Here is a 14,341-nt window from a genome sequence, read left to right on the forward strand (position 1 = left end):
TTAGTAGTCTTCTTTTGTACTTGGATTAATTCACAAGCAAGATAAGTGCGAGAAAATACATCAATATGTATTCCTCAATTATAAAATTATTATAAATTATAGCTATAGTTTAGACTATATAATAACTATAGTTTACTTATATAAAGTGTATACCTTTACACTTTATATAAGTTCGTATGGTTTGGTTCCGCAAATCCATTTAATTTCTAGATCATCGTGCAGTTCTTCGTTGGTTACGTGGCGATAGGCATTGGTAATCAATCGAAGAACCTTGTTTTGACAGCGTTGGATGACTGGTTGATTTCAATTTTTAGTGCAATCCCATATTTGCACCCCATAGGCTTTATGATTGTCTTATAAATCAACCTTTTTGATTTTAGATCAAGTTTAGAGTATCTTCCGACTAACCAGTATAGTTGTTTTATTTTGGTTCTAATGTGTTTTTCTGTTTGTCTGACATGATGTTTCCAATTTAATCTACCGTCAATATGGATTCCTAGTTATTTAGCTGATTCTGCTTGAGGAATCGGGCATGTTTTGATGTTAATATCAGTAGAATGAAAAACATAAATAAAATACCATATGTATCCAATCATAGCATTTAAAATGTATGGCTAGTGAAATATGTTATAAAAACCAGTAAATAATTACCTATACGCCTGGAATATTGTGTTTTTAACCTAAAACGTCTGCATCAAAACAAAATAAACGAACGATTGGAATGGCACACACTTTTGCGTATATTGTTTGAAACTTAGTATTATCTATAAATCATATTAGCCTATCAATTCATTTATATACTATATGCATCTATATTTTATTAGATAAATCAAATATTCTTCGACGGCTGTGTTATAATATATTCACATAGACAAGAAGGCTCAAAAGTTGTATATTTTCGTATAAAACTGACTGTGCCAACGCTATTTCCCCAAAGCATTCTAAAAATACGCCCGGAATGGGAAATGGTCTGAATTATTCCGATATGGGCGAAAAAGTCGGATCCGACCTCGCGGAATTGATCGTTAATCTGTCGAGAGTACTTTCACGTCGGTCGAATAATATTTTCCCGTAGAAAATCAGACAGAACTATTAATAGACACTGACAGCTACACTTTACGATATAGAACAGCTTTAGCAATCGGATTATTGATGGCTTCATTTAATACGTCTCTAACGGTTTTCCACCTCGAATTCGAAGCAGTGGAATAACAAGAATAGGAAAATTCTAAGAAGGTCATTCTACAATATTCCCGGTTTAGTATATAGGATAATATTTTATATTAAAGCATATAGGAACGATTTCCAAAATAAAAATAAGATATTATGGCTACATGGCAATACATTGTCAAAAGAACGATATTGGTTCGCATTTTATCACTCCTCCAGCATTTCCTTGCTGCACTGATCGCAATAAGTGGTCAGAGTCCGCTGTGCCTGTAGAACTTCCCTTTCAAGTTGCTGCAGTATCCTTCACAACTCTTTCACCCTGTGGCCCGAGGTTTGTTATGCAGGAAGACGATTTTTTGCAACCATAAGTCATTCAATTTATTATCTTGACGTCGTTAGAAATCTGCAGTAACAGTTTCACTCAGGATTAGAAGCTCGTAATATATAACACCTTACTGGCCCCATCATATGTACAGCAAGACTTCATGGTCATGAATATTCCACTTGACTTTTCACACTTAAAATTGTCATAGTATACTCACTTTTCATCACTGGTTGCAATACGTCAACGAAAACTGTTCTTTTTTGCTTTGCAAGCAATTTTCATTCAAATCATGCAGTAGACATTTTTCCTTTGGATTTTTTCAAGCATACAAAACAGTTAATTCACAAGCTGTTTAGCTTCCTTTGAGAATTTCAGCTGGGTTCAATGTTCAATCATCCAATCGGTATTACAATTCATTAAATTTGTACTTTTTTGCTCATCCATGTCGTACTTTGTCTACAGTTAATACCACCATTTTTAAATCGTTAAAACCAAAAGGTACAATTGGGATATATCTCAGAAATGTCACCATAAGCTTCTAAAAGTGTTTGGTATTCTTCTGCAGTAGATTTCAAATCAAACAACAAAAGTAATGAATGTCGAAAGTTTTATTTTCATACCAAAAGAGAAACTGAATGTAGGGAAATATTGAATCCGTGGCATTAGATTAGGTTGTTTACATTGTACTTCGCATTTTTGCCAATAGATATCGCTGATCAATATATCTGCAAACATCTAATAATATATGCGTTTCTGGTGTCTATAATTAGGTTCATTAAATCTTAACCTGTCTGTTTCAAATTTTCTGTAGAGTTTGACTTTGACTTAAATGATTCCGTGAGAGTAGTCTTCAAAACTCTATATTAGTGTTATACAGATGTGGCTTTAGGGCGACAGTCTCAATTTTTGTATTAAGTTTACAAGTGTTAAGTTTTTTTGTAATTTTTAAGCTTAATTTCGATATATACAATTTATGTTGTGTAATATATATATATATATATATATATATATATATATATATATATATATATATATATATATATACCTCTAGTTATGAAATTTACCAATAAAGCATTGAAAAATTGACCTTTTGATTATATTCAATTATCAACACAATTTTTGGCTTCTCCTTCAAACAATCCACTGACTGGAATAGATGGTAGACGAATGGTCGAACGCTCTTAAAAAATTCTGGATCAAAACTCACACTATCGATCAAGATCTGTGTAGCATCACATGACATAACATAGCAAAGTTTATTATTCTTCGGAAATATAAATGACATGAAGACATTAAAATGAAAAATTGACGTCAAATAAATATCAGCCTTTCTCAAGTGAAAACAATAATCATGTAAAGTCAACGTGAAAACAATTAGTGTTATCTGTAAGCCAAGATATAGATAAAAATGTGAGTTAATTTTGAGAAATTTCAACATATTGTGTAAGTTATCGCATTCATATAAAAGCATAAATAAGATATATCTTCTTAACTCGAAAATATTCCACTTAAGCCAACAATACACTGTATTAATTTTTAATTTTCATAAAAAAAGCTTGTAGAGTATAGGTATTATCAAAAGTAAACGAGTGCTGACAGAAACTTGTATTTTGTATAAAATTGTAGCTGGTTTAATAAATCTGGTTTCTGTGAGGATCATTTGAAAATCCGATTTAGACTTATTTAACCTCATGCTTGGCGTTGATTTGATATTACTTTGAAACAAGTTAATTTTGACAGATACAGATTCCTCAGTTATTTATCAAGCTACTAAATGCTTTTAATCTCCACAATTGTCCCAAAGCAATGTCCTCAGGGAAGATTTTAGAAATTCTGGAGTAACCAAAATTCCAATGGATATCAGAAATCATATAAATAATCTGGCGCATTCTTGTGATGCGGAAAAATCAGCATTATTCCGACTTGTTGATAGAAATTCCTTCTTAGAAAATTCCTTTTTAACATGTTGGCTCACCGACAGAAAATCAAACTACACTAAGATTGTTATGTCTTGGTCGCTGTTATTTAGTTACCGTTAGGTGATAGATGATCCATTAAGGTGATGATAATCGAAATTTCCATACCACTTCATTGATGTTATTATGGCTTGGAATCAGCTTGAATGTAGAAGGTAATTAAATAAGTGTGTCGCTTGAATAATTAAGTCTTAGTAAGTAATACTCATTGTAAGTTGGAGCTCCAGAACTTTACGGAGGACTAAATGGAAAATTAAGCCCCCAGTTCTCCCTGACCCGAAAGCCCAATTGTTCATCATCAACCAAATTATTTCCAGAGGCGCAGTTCTTGCAATCATTGCTGCTACCACTCTTTGTGAACCGAAATGATCGGTAGACTTTTTTCATGAAAATGGCACTTTTTTCAAGCCCGTATTCCGGATCTCTGATAGAATTTTAGGCACGATATCACTTCACAGCTTGTTCATGGATGTTCATAGGTGTTCATGTCTAGTAAATAATATTTCGTCAAACATCGAACTTCTAGAATTGTTCTCTAAGTATTGTTTTAATTAATTATTCATTTTGAATAAATATTCGTTTATGTTTGGTTCTTTGAAGTGAAACCGTTAATTTATAATCCTTTTTAAGTCCCTTTAAATAGAAGAATTTTATTCTATATCTTGCTATAATAATTATTAATTGTTTGTAATTATTATAATTATTATTACATTTTAAAAAATCCTATTATATTGTGTATTTACTAATTATACTTCAATTTAATTTGACAATTCATGCAAATTATGAAATGTGAAGTCTTAATTAATAAAATCTTACGGAAAGAAGTGGCGATTGTGAAACGGCGATCGCAAAACGATACTGAAGGTTTAAATATATTCTAATGTAAACCAAACTCCTATGTCTAGACAACTCACTACACCATTAAGTGAAGCATAAACACACACTGTCTTTGTAGCCACAGCTGTATCAGTCGCGTGATATAACATGTATTAGCACTATTCACATGACAAGCGCATAATAAAACATTTAATTGCTTGAAGTATCCTTTTAAAATATATCACAATAAATATATAGATAATCTATATATTTAAGGGCTTAGTGAAAATTTTGCCTCCCTTTTTGAAGAAAACGGCGGCACTAAGGCGTGAAATTTGGTACGGTTAAAGCTTATATCGAGGAAGAATCTTTAGGCTTAATATTTTTATGTAATATGCGCTACAAATAAATATATTCCAACAAAACGAAAAAGGCCGAAATGAAACCACCTGGAATAGCCTCCGGATCGGTGACATAAAATATATAAACAAACCCAGCGGACTAAGCGTTTGGCTCACAACAATAATGTACTAGGATTGAATCTCGCTGGGGATAAAGAGAAAACAAATTAATGTGCTCGCCTTAACGGAAGATTGAAAGGAACGGAACAACTGAAAGAAAAACCCGACATATGTGAAAATGTCATCACAACATAGATTAACAAAATTCGAAAATAATAAGAATCGTCTGTTCTCTTTGCTTACAAAATATTTGGATTTTCGAGAAATCACAATATTGATAATTTGATACGTTAATTTGTGCATCAAGAGTTAAAATGAATATTTTATTGGAATATTGAATTAAAACATTCAATGTATATAAACATACATTACTTTATTTATTATTCTATACTTATGTTTATAACATAAGAGTAAAAAAGAGCATGTATACTGTAAGTTCTGAAGCTATTCCAATTCTCAAAATAATCGTACTTATGATACTTTGTTATAATGTCCAGTGGCGTAGTAATGTATCCTTATTACCCTTGTTAATATTTTGTTAACAATTGAAAGTTAATAGAAATTAAATTTAATTAAATGCAGTTTAAAAAATATTTGTGAGTATTAGTTCTTGAGATAGTTTACATATATTTTAATATGTTTTAATATAGACTTTTATTATTTTAATTAATGTTATATATTAAAGACATTTCTGATCTCATATTAAAAATACTGTAAGAACAAATTTTAATAATACATCATTTTTAAATTAGTCCTTTTACTCTATTATGATAAAAGTATGGTAAATTAATATATTGTGGTCGAATTTCAACCACAGGGCGATTAACATAATTTGACAAGTAAGTAGGTTGTATAATTTTAAAAAGTTCATAATTATCTTTTCTCTATTCTTATGTGATGATATTTCAAGAATTGATGACTCATCAAATCTTCAGCATGATTTTACCAATTTTAAAATCAGAGGTAGAAAATAACTTTTTAATTTTGTTAGTACAGGTATGGGTTTACCATTACGTAGCATATTATAATTTGTGTTCCGTAGTTTGTAGGTATTTTATCACAACTATATTCATCTATTTTCAGCTTTCTTAGAACTGCGATATTAATGGTCTATATAATATACAGGCAAAGTTATTATTTTGAAATTTTGAACATATTGGTCGTTGATCAAAATATCGCAGATCTGAAGCACTGTTGTTTGTTCTCCCCGCATTTGCGCTACCCCCTATCGATATCAAGCATGCCTCGCCTGCATCAATGCTATTTTCAGTCCCGTTCCGTGGACCCCCCAGCTACAACCCGAAACGTCGAAGTGCAATCGGATGGCTGACCAGAGCGCCATCTCTCAGCACCCTCGCCCTACCCCCCTCACCCTGTCCCAGCGACCGATCATCCCTACCCTTCAGTTCGGCGAGTTCAAGCTTAAGTGACGGAAGCGCGCCCCCCGAGACCGACAACGCCAGTATTATAACAGGTAAGCGTTTTCTTCTGTTTACTAATCGTCTTATTTGTCTCTCACTATCACTTTCTTTCCTCCTGTTATACATTTGTTCGATCGTTCGTACATTTTTGTGATGCCACTTGGTCGATTCATGTCGATCTCAATGTTGTTGGTGTGATTAACGTTTTGGATAAGTTATACAATAAATTATACTTGATTATTAAATTGCTTACATTCGTCCTCCTAAAAAATTGTTTTTTAATAATTTGATGATATTGGTTACTCAAATATTTCTTACTTAATTTCTTAATATAAAGTCCTAATTATTTATTAATCTTATCAGAATATATAACACATATTCTTGTTTTATAAACCTACCACAAGGGTGGAAAAATTATATGAACACCTGACATATACATTATATTTATTTATTAATAAGGTGTGGAGCCTCTATTTGCTTTTAGAACACCTTCAAATCTTCACAAAATATTGTCCCGTTGTATATCAAAACATCCACCAATGGTTTCAATAATGTTGGAGATGGAAATCTACACATTATTCTCTGCCTTAAAGCTCCCCATAGCGATTCAATTGTGTTGAGGTCTGGTGATTGTGCTGACCAGAAAAGATGATATTCTGATGCTCCTCAAACTAATTAATTTTTAACATCTGCTTTTAAAATAGCTGCAGTTCTTCGCGAGATAGATTCATGGAGTGCCTGAATAATTTCCAACGGAATGTTGTCCCATTATTATATCAAAACATCTGCCAGTTGCTGCAGTGATGTTAGAGATGGAAAGCTGCGCTAAAACTCCTCATAAGGGTTCATTTATATTGAGGTCTGGCGGTTTTATTGTCCAGGGAAAATATTTGATCATATTCTGATACTGTTCACACTATACGTTTTTGGCTATATGTAAGGGCTCATTATCATCTTGCAATATGGCAGAACTGGAATGAATATTGTCGAGATATTCACTAGAGTAATCCGGCCAGGGATGTGAATTAGAAGACCAGCTAAATACCCGCCCAATTTGCCTAATATTGCCTCCCAAATCATAACGGAACAATTGCAAGTGTTAAATTCTGCTATCATTTTTGCCGCGATAGTTTTATGTTGTCTTGAAAATATTCGTTGATCTCTGTCAGAGAACTTTGGGTTCCGCTCACTATTCTTCTGCACCGACGACGTTTTACCATGTTTTGTTATTATTGTAGATACTATTACTCATGAAATACTAACCAATTCAGCTGTCTGAGAGATCACATATTTCATTGATTGGTTTTTTAGCGTTGGGAACCATCGACTGAAAATAATTGAAACAGTCGATAATCGCAAAATAGTCGATAGTCAATAAACTAGCGACTGAAAATAGTAATTACTATTTACAGTTAAATGCACGGTTCAACTGTTTTTTTTTTCATTCGTGATATCAGACGAAGATGTACGAATACATTCCCATATAAATTGTGAGAGAGGAAGGGAGGGAGTTAATTGCTTGGATCAATTCCTTTCGAGTCAATTTAAATGGGCAATTGGCAATGCCAATTGAGTAATTACAAGGAATTGAGTAATTATCCCAAATACGTTTCATCGTATTTAATCTTAATATTTTGAAAGTAATGAAGGCATAATATAAATATAATAAATACAATTGGTTGTTTTCTTTAATATTAATGTGTTTATTTTTTTTTCAATCGTACTATAAGTAAGACCATATTCCTTCATAGGTACTGACTAAAAAAGAAAAGGAAAGAAATACTATTACATTGCAATGAAGTAGAAATTTTTTTTATGTTTTATGAATGTTCTGTGGATCTGTAAAAAGGAATGGAATAAAGACCACAATTATTTTAATAATATGTTAATTGCTATTTTAAATAACATACTATAATAAATCTAGATAATACAATAGAATTTAAACAAAAACTAAAAAATAAAGATGTACAATAACCATAAATATTAATTGAAACTAAACGTATACCTACTCATAGAAAACACTAATCCATGACATAACTAAAAATGACCGCACAATAAATACCAGACACCTTTTAAATAACATACAATCAAAAAGGAAATAAAAAAAAACCTATTATTGCCATAAAAATAGTGAAAAATATTTTACTATTTTTCATTCACAGTTTTACTCCTTTTGCCCTACTATATTAATAATCTTGAAAAGTATCATTCCAAAATGCTGCTATATTAATGTACAATATATTGCTATTTACAAGCAAACTACAAAAAACACATGAAACTAAATATATCACATATAAATCTATGTAAGCATAAATACGGCACATTCAAACCAATGAACGTCGCGGCTAGGACGACAGAGCCAGAACGTCGAAAAATCAGTCGAATGAAACTAGTAGACTCGAGAAGTGTAATTAAAAGTAAACGACTGAAACAGTCGATAGTAAATAGTAATAAAATCAGTCGAGCCGAAAATAGCGACTGAAAACAGTCGACTGAAACAGTCGATAGTCAATTTCAGTCGATAGTTCCCAAGGCTAGTTTTTTTAACAATTAAAAAAACACTCAAGATCACATATGCAAGACTTGGCATGTAAACTGAGCAATACATACGCGTCGCTTTATTTACACGGAAGCAGTGTTGCCAACATGCAACAAGATGTACTATATTGCCTGGTATTCATGTTCAATTGTATCTTACTCAACCAAACATTGATATTTATTCATCATGTCAATTTATTCCCTGTAAGGAAACTGATAATAAGTGAATAGGTTTCTAAATACTAATAAGTAGTAAAGCCTAAATAACTTTTTAAACCCTATTCTTTTCCCGGTCTTTTCTATATACCGTTATTGCAAAACCATATTTGATTTTAACAAAAATGTTATTTCATCATAAAGGAAACATTAATTTCAGTAAATTTGTCATGATAAACCAAAACGTTAAGAACATCATCCACATTCGTATTCTCATATAATTCCATTTTTAGCTGTTAGACCTAACAGCATGGCTATATGTGCATTTGATATTTTTTATAGAGACCTCATTGTTTATTTAGTGATTAAACTGTACGAGACACTGCATCGTTGGCTTGGCGTCAGTCGATGCACGTTTCGCAAAATGCGTTAGCGTCATCAGTGTATGATTTAGTGCTTAGTTAGTAATATAGTAACTTTACATCATTATTTAGGGATTAGTTTATATCACGTTTAAGTTATTTGATTTATATTTATGAAGTGTATGTATTCAGCTATTATCAACAATTGTAACATTTGACTTAATATTTTAAAACTATTACGTGCCTTAACCGTGAACAATACTAACAATTTACTAACCTTCATATATACTAGATAAAATACCGTTCATTTTAAAGCTGCAATTATAATATTTTTTTTTGTAATTTAAGTCATATTGAATAATTAATATTATTTGTAATGGTTTAAGGTTCTTCCAACTAATTGATTTCCAATATTCATATTGGCAAAAAATGTCTTTACTGCTCAAAACTTTTATATCTATTATATATTTTTTAACAAATTAGCATTTGTAAACAGTTTTTGTCGTCTACCTTATTTAGAAACTACTAAACTTATTTCTTAAGTAATGAATCGGAGCTAGATTTCCTAACAACATTTTTTTATATTAAATTGTGTTAATATGCTCAGCTGGATGTAGTATGTCATATGATAATATATCATAATAATATCAAATGAAAATGGTTATTTTGAAACAATTTCCAAAATAAATGTGAAATTGAAAGTATTTCTAGATCAAGACGGATTTAAACTTTCAAAATTTTACGGATTTAACTAGATAGAAAATCATGGGGTTATATGAATAAGATGGCACTAAAAATATGGTGGTATTTATGAGGCGGAAGCAACTTGGCACCAAGAACTACTTCTTTTTAATGAAGCCATAGTTGATGTACGATACCAGGGCACATTAAAAATAATTTTTAACATGGTAAAACTCAGACACTATCGTGTAAAAAGGATATTTAGATATTTGCAGTTCATCTTTAATGTCCAGCTCAAGCTCATAAGTTGAGTTTGATAACATATTTCTGTAATCGTTACGCCCATTTTTAGCAACACACCGTATACTATTATCACTCTACGCGTTTCAGCTATAGTGTTTTTGCAATTAAAACAAGCAACACTTCCCACAATCTCATCGTTTGTTTAGATCAAAACTATTCATGTTCGCAGATAAATTCACAAAAGAAATGATGAGCCACATATCAAATGGCCTTTCGTCCTTTCGATGCATCACTCTTCTTTTCAATTTGTACTTCTAATATGTAAAATTTCCCTTGCGTATCAAAATCTGTATATTTCAAGGAAACTGAGTTAACCTAAAGTGACTACTCCACCATCATTTATATAAACGTCTGCTTGAAAAGCCTTTTTGCAGTAGAATTTTGGTCCAAAAATTGACCGACTCATAAGTTGTGTCTTATATGAATTTCTAATAATACGACTACAATAACTACCATTACAATTTGCTCGAATCTGCTCAATAAATGGGAATTGTAATGTTAATGTACCTTTCGTTAAATCTTAAAAACAAGGTTTAACGTAAATAAAGTCTTATGGTCATACTTTAATTACTTTTAAAATAAAATATTTTTTATCTAAAAATGTATCTTATTATTTAAATTTTGCTAAAGTCAAGTCAAATGAACTCATGGCTAGAGTTCATGTCCTATTTTTTGAGATATTTCTTTTATTATAACAAATTATCTTACCCTTTTTATACGCCTACTTATATCATTTTTAACTTAAAAATCTACAATCTACAGATAATCCGCTAGACAACCGGGAATTGTTAATTGTATAGATAGATATGTTTTGAATATATAGATTTCAATTTCTTATAAATTATTATAATATATTAAAACCATTTTTTTATAACTTATCTAATGATATAACGAAATGAGATGGGAATTCGCAAAAAAAAACAATACTTCTCGGAAAATAATTGACCTCGATTATCCTTCGTTCATAAAACAAGAACAGAACGCAACCAACTAAGCATTTAAATAATAATTAATTAGGAGGATTACGATTATAATTAAAATCCAATTTACAGCAAAATTAGTGGTCGTTAAAATAATTGTAGTGTGTTATTGTTAATGATATTGGATACACGGAGCACGTAGTAAACTATAATAATTCAAGTATTCAGAGCTGAAATTTAAACGTGCCCTAAGATAACGGTACGAGATAGGATGTCAGATGTTGGTTAAGTGTAACACTGCTTGGCTACACTATTAATTTTTGAAAATATAAATCATACTTTAATTTTATTTAACGTACTATAATATTAGTAGGGTAACCGGATTATTATTAGGTATTGAAATCAATTTGTAGCTTTTTTTTTTAATTAACGTATTATTCGCAAAGAAAACGTTAAGAAGTTGTTTATTAATTTTGAAGAGTTTCAAAACATTAGACAATAAAGATGGTCTTGCTTCCTAAGCCACTCATTTATGGAAACATAAAATCCTTGATTTACGAAGGCACTTTCATAAGTCTGTGACTTTTTGAATAAAATATATTTTTTCGATAAAAAATCGTTGTATTTGTCAACGTATCTCCATTTCAAACAATACATTTAGGACATAGTGTTTCCAATGTATTCCGTTCAAATAATAGGTTTCAATGATGACCTCTTCATTCGACCCAACCTCACATTTTTCTCTGGTTTGAAAACAGGAAATACTCGCAGGAAGAGCTAAATCTAGAAATTATTTTTTAATTCCTAAATGAGGTCGTTTTTACTTGAAATCAATATCAAATCTGTTTTAAAACTATGGATAACATTCCCTGGTTATCGTTTCATGTATTTCAAGAAAATTGATATGAAATATACGCGGTGTTACCCCAAAAACACTGTAGCTAACAGACAGACATAACTTGACTACCTTTGGTGCACGTTCACCCGGAGAACCCCACTGTTTTGATTGTTCCTTGGTCTTTAGTGTTTTTTGTTGTACCCATGTACAGCGGTAACGTAGCACAGCATAGTAACACAGGTATAAGTACGTCAGCGGTAACGAAACGGCTCAAAAACTCGTTCGGATTGCCACTGAATATCACCAAATACTCCTTTGAAGAGGTCATGCAATTGCGCTTATGGTCAAGTGTTAGCCATCACAGCACCCATCGCGAAGTTAGCTTTTTCATCTCAGTTGAGAGAGAAGAGAGATTTTCGAATACTACACCATAGATATTATTGACGATTTTTAGCGTGACAGAAATTGTCACGCTTTGGGCGACCTGAATGTTGTGCTGGTACGACCTCAACGGAACTCAGTAAACCACTTTTTAAGAACTTATTTATCAAGCATCTTCTTGATATCGGTGGTGTTTTTTTTAAAACAAAAATTTTAATTCGAGAAGTATTCTGCTATCAATGGGTATCAAACATCAAACAAATCAAATTGCAGATTGCTCCAAATCTCACAGTAGTCTGTTAATAGGACTATTAATAATTAATAGTTCGGGAAATTCAAAAGGTCGCTATGAGCTCTCGTACCATGATTTATATGAGGTCTGTAAATTAATAATAATCAAATCAAAGGTTTTGCGAATATTTACTAAGTGAATTTTTTTCACGGTTATGTTAATTGTTATACTTTTTTAAAACGATACCATATATATGATTAGGATTTTTAATATACTGAAAAAAAAGAAAAATACTGAAATCAAAAACTATATTTTATAAAAGTTTCATATTTATTGTTCACAAAGGAGATCCAATGGCGTGTTTTTTAGTTGTCCTTTAAACATATAGACTTAAAAGTCCCGGGACTAACACATAGATGGGCCTTCAAAAGAAAGCTGTTAAAATGTTATGATATTCTAGGCATAAGTTTGTGAGTTATTGTGCTAAAAGTGACACTAGTTTTGTTATTTTCAAAACAATGGATCAAAAACAATTTCGTGTTTTAATTTTACGCTGCTTCTTTATGGGAAAAAATACCGTTCAAACGAATCAATGGCTTGAAAAGTGTTATAAGGACTCCGCTTCATCAGAAACAATAATAAAACGTTGGTTTGCTGACCTCAAACGTGGTCATAGAGACACCGACCATGCAGAACGCAGTGGACAGTATACCAGAAAACATCCAAAAAATTCACAAAATAGTTTTAAATGATCGAAAAGTGAAGTTAAGTGAATTAGATAACATCGTAAAGGTATCAAATGAACGTGTTGGTTTTATATTACATGAGCATTTGACTCTGAGAAAACAAAACAAGAACGTGTTAATGATTCTGAGCAGTATTTGGCCATGTTTAAACGTAACAAACCAACACGTAATAATTATACATAATATGCTCGGCGACTCTCGAATTCTCGAATTCTCTGTACATATTGCTGCCTTCTTAATAGACTTCTTAATGCTTTCTTAACCTAACTTTTTCGTATATATAAACAAAACGTATTGCCTTTAAAGAAGCAATATGTTAGGTATATATAGTATATATAGATATAAAGGATATGTACCGATTTGATAGATGATTTTTTGCAACTTTTCTGCCATTTAAAACCATAATTCGGAGCTTCCGAGCTTTCTGGGCCAAAAATTGAATCAAGCAATTTTCACGAGCCTCTTTTGAAGTCAGTTTTACATCATTCAAATAGTTTTGTAAAAACCGAAAAATGGTAATCGGATAATACAATAGAGTGGATGCATCAAAACTTCTTAACAAATCTCTTTCAATATTTGCTGGCTCATTAAAGATGTATATGGTTTAGCATTGTCGTATTCGAAGATAAAGCATTTCCTATTGTTCAATTCTGGACGTTTATTTGTAATGACCTGCTTCATTCGCTTTAGCTGTTAACAGTAAAAAGTCGTTTGGCTTTTAAAAGAGTTTGGCTAGGTTCAAGTGCCTGATGATTAACAGCTCCTTTTCGAATTATCGTTTATAATCCACTTTTCATCGCCTATAATAATTCGCTTAAAAAATTACTTTAGTTCAGCTACGATCCACAAATGGAATCTTTTTCGCTATTAATTCATGTACCACCTAAGTATTGAGCTTCATCTGATATCCAGTCCTATGCAAATAGTTCGGAATTGTGTCATAGTGGAGGCTCAGTTTTGTAACGATTTCGTAAGATGAAATATATCGATATTTTTTAAGAATGCCGTCCTTAAT

General features: G+C 31.5%; 1 protein-coding gene across 7 annotated transcripts in view; it reads left to right on the plus strand.

Annotated features, from left to right (window-relative positions):
• Positions 1–14,341, plus strand: part of Prosap (SH3 and multiple ankyrin repeat domains prosap) — a 292,925-nt gene that overhangs the window by 260,482 nt on the left and 18,102 nt on the right. For 6 of the 7 annotated variants that reach the window (XM_076401310.1, XM_076401313.1, XM_076401311.1 and 3 more), the window contains one exon: positions 6,019–6,222. The exons of the other annotated variant lie outside the window; for it this stretch is intronic. In XM_076401310.1, the coding sequence (XP_076257425.1) occupies positions 6,019–6,222 (204 nt within the window). The remainder of the gene's footprint in view (positions 1–6,018; positions 6,223–14,341) is intronic. 7 annotated transcript variants of the gene reach the window in all.

Source organism: Rhynchophorus ferrugineus, unplaced genomic scaffold, assembly GCF_030347505.1.
Source record: "Rhynchophorus ferrugineus isolate W39M unplaced genomic scaffold, kcgeb_rfMv2 rfM3, whole genome shotgun sequence".
Lineage (NCBI taxonomy): Eukaryota > Metazoa > Arthropoda > Insecta > Coleoptera > Curculionidae > Rhynchophorus > Rhynchophorus ferrugineus.